The 10,867-nt window shown below is 34.3% G+C and overlaps 1 protein-coding gene across 1 annotated transcript in view; it reads left to right on the plus strand.

The window, feature by feature from the left end:
- The window catches only part of LOC109372874 (CUB and sushi domain-containing protein 3-like), a 275,626-nt gene that overhangs the window by 89,301 nt on the left and 175,458 nt on the right, over positions 1 to 10,867 (plus strand). The window contains exon 3 of the mRNA XM_019626382.1: positions 8,038 to 8,141. Coding sequence (XP_019481927.1) covers positions 8,038 to 8,141 — 104 coding nt within the window. The remainder of the gene's footprint in view (positions 1 to 8,037; positions 8,142 to 10,867) is intronic.

Here is a 10,867-nt window from a genome sequence, read left to right on the forward strand (position 1 = left end):
CACAGGTCCAGTTTTCACCACCACCACCACCAACAACAAAAGTCACAAAGCATACAAAGAAATAGGCAAAAGGAACAAAATAAAATGACAGAAACCACCCGTAAAAAGTTCAGTCATTGAACTGATTAGAAAAATAATTAAAACAAGTACATTATTTATGCTCAAAGAGCATGAACAAAGAATTAAAGGAAACCATGAATATGTTATGTGAATAAAATAAGGACATCAGTAACGATATAGAAATTATAAAAAAAGAGACCAAATAGAAATTCTGGAGCTTTAAAATATAATAACTGACAAAAAAAATAAATAGAAGGTTTCCATAACAAGTTGATCCAGTAAAAGAGACAGAATTAGCAAACTATAAGTTAAGACAATAAAATTATCCAGTCTGAAAAACAGAAAGAAAAGAATTAAAAAAAAGTGAAAGGAGCATAGCCACCTGTGGGATATGATCAAGTGGACCAATAAATGTATTATAGAAGTCCCAAAAGGAATAGATAAAAAGGGTAGAAAAAAAATATTAGAGGAAACAATGATAAAAACTTTCCCAAATTTGAGAATGACAAAATCTACACATTGGAAGCTCAACAAATTCAAGCAAGAGAAACTCAAAGAGATTCATACCTACACAAATTATAGTCAGATTGTTGAAAGGTAAGCACAAAGAGAATCTTGAAAATCAGCGAGAGAATTGACTGATTATATATAAGAAATCCTAAAAATGTTAACAGCTTATTTCTATTAAAAAAAATGAAAGCAAGAAAGCAGTAGGATATCATATTAAAGGGTGAAAAAATAAAAATGCCAAGCAAGAATTCTATATCTGTCAAAACTATCCTTTAAGAATGAAAGAGAAATCAAGAAACATCCAAAACTTTGACAAAAACTAAAATTGTTCAGACATAAACTTTCATATCCAAGATCAATTATTTGACAAAGGTGCCAAGATCATTCAGTGGGAAAGAACAGTTGCTTCAACAAATGATGTTTGGAAAATTGGATAGCCACATGAAAAAGAATGAAATTGAATCCTTACTTGTAATGTATACAAAAATTAGCTCAAAGTGGATCAAAGACCTAAATTTAAGAGTTTAAACTTAATACAATTCTTAGGAGAAAACAAAGGAAAGTCTGCATGATTTTTGATTTGGTAATTGTGTCTTAACTGTGAAACTGAAAACACAGGTAACAAAATTTAAAATATAATGAATTGGAATTCATTGCATTAAAATCTTTTGGGCATTAAAGGAAATTATCACAGGAGTGAAAAGACAACCCACACAATGGAAGAAAATATTTGCAAAGCATATATCTGATAAAGGATTAATATCTAGAATCTGTAGAAAACTTCTACAACGCAGAAACAATAAAAGTAATGACCTGTTTTAAAAACAGGTAAAATACTTTATAATAGACAGTTCTCCAAAGAAGATATTGGGTCTTCGGAAAAGTCATGACTTATTTTGTCTATGTTTTTCAAAGGACATTTATTTATATAAAGAACAAAGATCAATCAGTGATATATTGCCTGTTTTGTTCGATAACCTTTTGCCATCTTTCAATGAGCTTCGTAATTCCTCGTTCATAGAAGGACCTGTCTTTATTTGTGAAAAACTGAACAAAATGCTGATTTACAGCCTCATCTAAAGTGAATGCTATACCATGAAAGGAGTTTTGAAGAGAGTGAAACAAGTGAAAGTCTGATGGCGTAAGGTTAGGCAAAGATGGTGGGTGTGGCAACACATCCCATCCAAGCTCCAATAATTTTTGGCGGGTGATCAAACTTTGTGGTCTCACGTTGTCACGATGGAACACAACTCCTTTACAATTAACAAGCTCTGGATGTTTCTGGATGATGGATTCATTCAAACTGTCCAATTGCCGACAGTACACATTCAAATTGATTGTTTGGCTCCTTGCTAGGACTTGAAAACACGACACCTTTAAAATCCCACCACACTGAGACATTAACCTTCCTCTGTTGAATGTCTGCTTTCAATGTCATTTGAGGCAAATTATCACATCGGGACCAAGACCGTTTGTGCACCACATTGTTGTAAACAATCCACTTCTCATCACCAGTTACCAGTCACTTCAAAAAACATTTTCTTCATGTTTAATTAGCATATTGCAGATGTTTATACATGCCATCAAATAAATTTCATGTGGAACCCAAATATCGAGCTTCCTTACATATCCCAGCTTTTTCAGGTGGTCGTGAGCGCTTGAATGATGGATGTTCAATGTTTCTGCAATCTCTTGTGTTGTGTAACGTGGGTTTGACTCGATCAATGCCTTTATTTTGTTGTCATCAACCTCGGTGGGCCTCCCTAACCTAGGAGCATCATTGAGATCAAAATCACTAGCATGGAATTTTGTAAACCATCATTGGCACTGATGTTCTTGTAGAGCATTGTCACCATAAATTTTATGCAACTTTTCACAAGCTTGACACATGTTCATCCCTTTATGGATGTAAAACAGTAAAATATTGCAAAAATGCGCAGTTTGGTCTTCTATCTTCAACTTGTTGTAAAATCTCCAAAAGTCAACCAAATCGCTCATTTTTTTTGTTAGAGTGAAGCTAGAACTGTCAGCTGTCAAATCACATAGCAATAACATAGATGCAAATGACTCCAGTACTTCCAAAAATGAACTAGCGCCATCTGTTGCAAACATGCCTCATGACTTTTCCGAAGACCTAGTAGACAAATGACTGATAAGTACATGAAAATACACTCGACATCATTAATCATTAGAGAAATGCAATCAAAACCACAATGAGATACCTCTTCATACCTACAATGGTAACTATATAAAAAACAAAAGGGAAAATAACAAGTGGTGTTGATGTGGAGAAATTGGAACCCCTATGCATTGCTGTTGGGAGTTTAAAACATTATAGCAGTTCTGGAAAACAGTTTGGCCATTTCTCAAAATGTTAAACATAAAATTAATATATGACCCAGAAATCCTACTCCTAGGTATATACCCCAAATAATTGGGAAAAAGGTTTAAACAGATAATTGTACACCAGTCTTCATAGTAGCAGTCCTCACAATAGGCAAAAGATAGAAGCATACCAAGTGTCCATCAACAGAGTAATGGTTAAACAAAATAAGGTATATGCATACAGTGGAATATTATTCAGCCATAAAAAAGGAATAAAGCTCTGATACATGATAACATATGAATGAACCTCAAAGATCTTAGGCTAAGCGAAATAAACCAGTCACAATAAAACAAATGTTTTATTATTTCACACATATGAAATATCTAAATAGGCAAATTTTATAGACTGGAAGTATGCTAGAAGTTACCAGGGCCTGGAGAAAAGGAAAAAAAAAAGGAAGAAAAAAAAACTGGTGGTTATTTGTTAAAGGAAACAGAGTTTTGGTTTTGTGTAATAAAAACTTTTGTAAACAGACAGTGGTGACACATGCACAACATTGTAAATGTAATTAATGCCGTGGAATTGTACACCTAAAAATGGTTAAAATTGCAAATTTTCTTTTATATATATTTACCTCAATAAAATAGAAAACAAAAATAGGGAACATATGTTTAAATAATATTAGAAAAAGAAACATGACTAAACTGCAGATCCAGCATAGATTAAAAGAAAGTGATTAACTAGATGGCAATGATTTTGAAAACTTTCTTAGCATTGAAATGCTTCTAAGAAAATTAAACTAGCTTAAATCGACTCAAGGGGAAAAAAAAGGCCTACAACTATAAAATAAAAAAGCAGTAAAATGTCAACTACTGCTCCCCAAAAGGAGGCTCAGATGTTTTTTGTTTGTTTGTTTGTTTTTTAAAGATTTTTATTGGGGAATTGGTGGAGGGGAACAGAGAAGTTGCTGTCCTTTTGTTCTTCAGTCTAGTTGTGGAGGACGTCGCTTAACTGGCCCGTGTTGATATCATCATTGCACTCTTCCTGGGTTAGGCAGATCGGTCACCGGCCCCTGGACGGCCGCTTCTAGTGGCTCTTGGCAGCTCACGCTGGCTGTGAGTCACTCACGGTAGCTTATGGCAGCCCACTGCCGCCCCACTGCAGCCTACGCCGTCGCTGGCGACTTATGGCAGCCTAGCTCCAGGTGGAGCTGTTGCTCACCATCTTATCTGTAGAGGGTGCAGTGTCATTGGCCCTAATGTGGGATCTGAACTGGGGCCATGCTGTTCAGAAGTGGCGTCTCAAGCCAACTCTTAATCAACGCGCCACTCGGCCAGCCTTTAGATGATTTTATAGGATACTTTTTCTTAATTTTCAAAAAACAGATTAGAACATCTTGCATTATAGAAATGAAAGTGTACACTTGACAACTTATTTGATGATACCAATACATTTTGATAATAAATCAGCAAGAAAAACTAAAAGAAGACCAGTTCCTTATTTTCAGAAAGTATATGTACATTAATAATATTCTTAATGCTGGAACATTAAAGCTTTACTTTTTAAATGAGGTACAATTTAATGAGGCTATCATCTATTCTAATAAAAATTATAGCAGAGATCCAAGGCAGTTAAGATAAAAGAAATTTAGAATAAGTCTTAAAAGCAAGCATTTAAATTGTTAATTACAGAAGACATGCTTGTTATATGGAAAAAAATAAAAATAATTTACAAAGGTTTTTAAATTATAGAGAAGGCTTATCAAGTTGCCTACATATGAGATCAGTAAGCAAAAATAAATTTTATTTCTATATACAACAGCAAACAGTTGAAAATATAGATATATGCCATTTTCAATCACAACTACAAAGAAATATTTTAACATATGTATAAAAAAATCGAGTGTCTGTCTTACAAGATAGTCTTGTTTTACAGCAAAAATGGTTAAGCCAATCTGTGTTGGATCAGGGATAGATAAACTGATCAAGAGTACAAAATCTAGAGCCCCCAAACCAGCACCCTCATATACTGAATCTTGATGTGTGTCTGATTGCCATTCAGAGCACTGGGGAAAGAGGACTATTTATTCAATTAAGGTACTGAGTCAATTGCTTGTTCATATTGGAGTTAAAATTAAAAAAAAAAAGTGATGCTGTATTAGTTTTCTATTGTTACATAATAAATTACCCAAAATTAGCATCAAACAAAATAAATTTGTTATCTCACAGTTTCCCTGGGAAAAGAGTTTAGACATGAACTAACTGAATCCTTCTAAAGGTCTCACCAGAATAAAATCAAGGTGTTGGTCAGGGCTGTGATCTCATTTGAGTCTGTAAAACCAAGCTCACTTGATTGTTGGAAGAATTCTGTTATTGTGGCTGTAGGACTGAGGTTCTCAGTTTCTAAAGGCCACCCACTCTTCCTTGCCATCTGGGACTGTCCATAACACTACAGTGTGTTTCTTTAAGGGCAAACAGGAGAGAATCTCTTCTGATTATTTTGTTTCTCACTTCTAGACCTTCTTTAAAGGACTTTCGTGACAGGGTCAGGCCCACCCAGGGTAATCTCCCCTTTGATTAACTGCAACTCAACTACTTAGAAACCTTAATTACATCTGTTAATCTGGAGTATCACTTTATGTTATCCATATAATGTGAATACTGATGGGATTCATACCCAATCATATTAATAGGTTTTGCCCACAATCAAGGGAAAGGGATTACATAGCTCATCGACATGGTTAGGGGCCAGCTTAGAATCCTGCTCACCATACACACCTACTTTATATATTCTTTAACAGTCACTTCCCAAAGATTAAAGTTTTGAAGAACATTTCTTTATGGCCTTGGGTCACAGGCCAATGTAAAAGTGCTAGTTATAAAAGAATAGATTAACAAATCCAAGTTTAATGAAATTAATCATTTCTTTTGTTCAAAAGATTTAACAAAGAAAGTGATGAAGAAGACTATAAATTTAAAGATGATGTTGCAACACACATAACACGTCATGGATAAGTATCCGAAATATTTAACGCTGATCTCAACTGGTGAGACAGGCCCAATGGTTTATTATGAATGATATATTATGAATGAGTAACGGGTAGAACTGAAATATTGACCTTAGCTCTTTGTTAGGCAGGGCAGCGGGGGCTGGGTAAAAATCCTTCCATTGCAAGCAGCCTCATCTGCTCACCTCATTGGGTCTATTATATTCTATGTGTGCTATAATGTAAAACTGTTGGGAATCACTGATATAAAGAATCCCTGCAATCGATAACAAGCAGAAAAACTGTCCAAGTGAAAGATAGCCAAAATACAGATAGTCCTGTCACAGAAAAGGAAACATAAATGGCAAATAAACATATGAAAAGATATGCAACTTAATTAAAATGAAAAAGTGCAAAAAAGAGCACATTTTGCATTCTCTAGATTGGTAGAAATAATGAAATTTAATGTACACAAGGTGTGAGCATTTGAATTGGTAAAAATTTTTGAAAAATCATATATATAGCAAAATATTATAACATTGAAATTTTGCTTTATTATCCAGTAATTGCACTCCTAAATATATAACCTAGAGATGTACTTGTACATTTGAGCCAAAAATGTTTAATTTTGCTCATAACCATGTTGCTAATAATAGCAAAAAAGGGGAAAGAATCTAAATCCCTATTGAAAGGCAGTTATTAATTGAGAGTATTTATATTTAACTCAGCATAGAACAGGAAAAGAGATTATTTTAATTTCAGTCATGTAAAATGAATAATTCAATTTTTTATATATATTCTGTGTTTAAACTTGACTTAACAATTGCTTCAATCAATGCTAATATAAAACCATTTTTTAAAGTATGCATAATAATAATTTTTTGTTATAAGCTTTAACAATGCCAGGATATGAAATCTCTCATGTTTTAGAATTTGTTTTCATGATACTAAAGTAACAAATAGTTAAGATGATGATTAAAGAGATGCCTTTTTTCTTTATTTTCTCATAATATTGTTAAACTTACATCTATTTTCTTTATCTGGTGATGAATAATACATTATTATACATTAATTTCTGCTCAAAGAATGATTGTATATAGGATAGGATCTATGTAATTTCTTCCTGTATTGATTCTTAATTACATTATTTTTAATATTACATTCAGTTCCTAATTTAAGAATTACAATTTAATTAAATGATGGATATTTGCATAGGAGCATAAACAATGTATGAATGCATGAGTATGTTTCAGTAAGAAATAATACTAAATTATTCATCATGGTGTAATGTGTCTTCCAAAGTATTTTGCTTTGTGTGCTAAGCGAGATATTTTGGGGGTTTATCTCTCCAGTGCAGCTCCCAGGGTTTGGGGTGCCTGATATGGGACCCAACCCCTTGCTCCTCCATGGGAAGTGCCTCTCTGGTGAGATCCCTCCCTACTGTGTGTCACCACGCCAGGGGTAGTTTTTTTGCGAGATCATGTCTCTGCCTTTCCTACCGACTCGATGTGGTCCTCTTATCCTTTGTTGTAGAGAACACCAGTTCATCTAGATTTCAGATTATTTTTCAGAGGGAAATGATCCATATGTAGCTGTACATTTGCCGTGTCTGAGGGAGGAGGTACGTTCAGGATCTTCTTACGCTGCCATCTTGGGCTCCACCCCCAACACCTTTAAATCGGTGATCAAGATTCACATTTAGCTCTGATTTTTTTCAGGCTATTTAACGGAAATAGCACGCTGTGTTAGCTTTATAAAAAAAATATATGCAAGTGTATGGAAAACCACTCTCCACCTACAGGGACTTTTTATAAAGCTTTCTCAGAGTAGATTTGCATTAATCATGCTTCAAAGACTTCAAGTAAGAATATTCTATAAACAGAAGCCATGCCATTTCATTGAAAAATTATTACAGATGGTACAATGCAGCAAATTAAAATTGTGTGATAATTATAATGAATGAACCATAGGAATAGTCTGACTAGTCTGATGTGATCTGGTATCATAGTATGAAATATATATATATATATATATATATATATATATATATATATATGTCTGATGTGCATTTTAAATGTTTTTCCGCCATTGCTTTCTTTTTGTCTTTATTGCATAATGCTATATATTTGAGATGTTGATTTCTGTTTATTGCTAGGTTATCCAGATAAATTTTGAAGAATTCGACCTGGAGATTGGCTATGATACTTTGACAATTGGTGATGGGGGCGAAGTTGGAGACCCCAGGACAGTGCTTCAAGTGTAAGTTCTCAATGCTTCATTCTTGACATTGCCTGTCAGGTTTTTATGAAATTTTCCCCTTATTATTATTTTTTTTTATTGATCTCCCACAACCCTGCAACAGAAGAAACAGCACCTTAGTTATTATCACCGACCTACATATAGTAGTCCTTCTTCAATGATTCTTAAGGTACTTGATTCAAGCATAACTTTTTATTAATAAAATCCACTGCCAGACAGGAGCCCTTTGGAAATGGAGGCCTGGAATGACATTGCAGAGTTGTTGATTGGACCATATTTTGGCAAACACCCTTGCCAGCACAAAGTTTAAAAATAAACTGTAGAAAACAGATATAAAATTGATCCCAGAGACATACTGGTACTAAAGCCTGATGGGTGCCCCTCACTTTTTGGTGGCAAAATCATCCCTAGCTATCAAGATCTGGAGTTGAGAGTGTATCAGTGGTTTGAAACTTGAAGTATTTAGCAATGAAACATGAAGTAGTTAGCAATGAACCTCAGTTATCTCAGCGTTGGGATAGTTAGAATAGACCAGGTATATGGTTCTTAATGGGAGCTAAAAGAATGAACATGTGTTGGAAAAAAGGGAAACGTCAGGAACTTATTTATTGCCATGTCCTTGGGCTATTCATTCCAATAATCTGCTTCTGATAACGGCATGAAGAAATCTTTCAGGGAGAGCATATCGCTTTCCCTGCTGTGAGCTTAGGGTTTGCTTTCTCTCCAAGTTCCTTTTCATAACTCCCGATTTGCAACTCAGGCTTTATCAACCCAATATTTCTCAGAATGCAGTCTTTTGTATCACAGTTACCTGGTGCACTTTTTAAAATGTAGGTATCTAGACCCCCATGCCTGACTTATTGAATCAATACATCTGGCATTTCGACCCCAAAATCAGCATTTTAATAGACTCACCAGGGGATCTTTATGCATACACAAGTTTGAGAACTACTTATATAAATATTTGAACATTTATTTTCTAGATGTGATGTGCTGATCATGTATGTATTTCTTACTGTGTATATTGACTAAAGATAAGCTAATTTTCTTCCATCCTTTTCTCTTTTTTCGTTTTCTCTGCTTTTTTTAATTTTACAAGGTCTCCCGTAATAATGCCAAGGGCTTACCTTATGTGTGCATTATAGGCCCGATATTATTTTCTCTCAGTTGTTATGTTTTCAGGAAAAAAATAAATACGTAAAACTAAAACAAAACAACAAAAAAAGAAGAAAGAAAGGAAAACCCCACTCTTCTTACATGTCTTCATGCACACTGAACCTCACCTTCAACCTTTTCCTCTCCCCACAACACACATACCATTGATCTCCACAATTTTGTCTGTCTCTAAGCCCACTAGTTTCATCCTGTGCTTCCTAATGTGGATGGACAAGAGAGTCAGTATTTTACACGTTCTACATGTTTGGCTGTGTTGTTCAAATCGTTTGTAACACTTTCCTCCCCCTTCCACCATCCTCTTAAAAAGGCTCAGCATTTTGATCAGGATGATGAGCCTAAGTCTAGTAGGCATTTTACTTTATTACACTAGTATCTTCCAGAAATAATCTACAGTTCTTCCTAGATTTCCTTGTGGCTGTATACCTGATAGCTTAGATTTCATTGTACTGTAATATTGTATTAGAAATTGGCAGCTACAGAGTTAATCTGCTCAGTGGGTATATGTTTTGTTGTTGTTTTGGAGGTATAGGGTTTTAAAGAACTGGAGGTTACAGATAAAAAAATCAGGAGTTATATCAAAAGTTTTCTTTTGACAAACTGGCAACACTGGGCCTGGCTTATCACATAGCAAAAATCGGCTGGAACTATCGTCTTATCTCCTTTAGAGAGTGTTCTCCATGGCCACTAATCTTTGTACTGTTTCATGCTTGAGTGTTTAAGAACCTTTGCATTGCCTACCTGGGCCAATAGCCATTTATGGATATGACACAACACAAAATTTGGTTTTGTCCTTAAATGTGTTACTTATTATTTTCCAAATAAAATTGTGCCTGTTCCTTTAGCTGACACTTTAGAAAAGTGGAAGTCTCTTGGACATTAATGATACACTGCAAATTTGGTAACTGATCCTCACACATTTTCAGACCAATCTTTCTGCATGTTAGACAGATCATATCATAGATACTTCAGAAATGAAACTATAAAAGGTGTATGCGATTGGACATATCTTCTTTTTTCTGCTTAAGATAGAGGACTGGATTTTAGGTTTAGATTCTTCAAAACATGTCGGCCAACTGTCTAGTCAGTTAACTAAGAGGCTTTTTTCCTGTGTCTGCACAAAACAAAAGTTAGTGTCTCAGCTTCAGATCAAGTATTAGAAGTCATCTTATACAGCTAACATCCCACATCATAGATGGTATGGTGTCCTTTGATCATTGTCTGTAAAGATTTGTGAGCTAACTAGTATCAAACAACTATATGTAAAAAAAAATTATGGGTAAATCTGTACAGCAATCCAATAAGACACAGAGAGAAGATATCAAAATTATTATCTTAAATATCCAACCATTAGAACTAGTAAAATTGAAAAGTACATTAACTGGGATTTAGCAGTAATTTGTATGATCTCTGATGTTAAAAAAAAATCATAATATGTTTGAACCATATAATTTACTCTTTTCCAATGTTAAAAAAATTATGAAGACAATCATAAATCAGGATATACCTGGTGACACTCTCTTTATAAAATTGTTATATTAGTAACAGAAAAC

The sequence above is a fragment of the Hipposideros armiger genome, unplaced genomic scaffold (assembly GCF_001890085.2).
Source record: "Hipposideros armiger isolate ML-2016 unplaced genomic scaffold, ASM189008v1 scaffold_671, whole genome shotgun sequence".
Classification (NCBI taxonomy): Eukaryota; Metazoa; Chordata; class Mammalia; order Chiroptera; family Hipposideridae; genus Hipposideros; species Hipposideros armiger.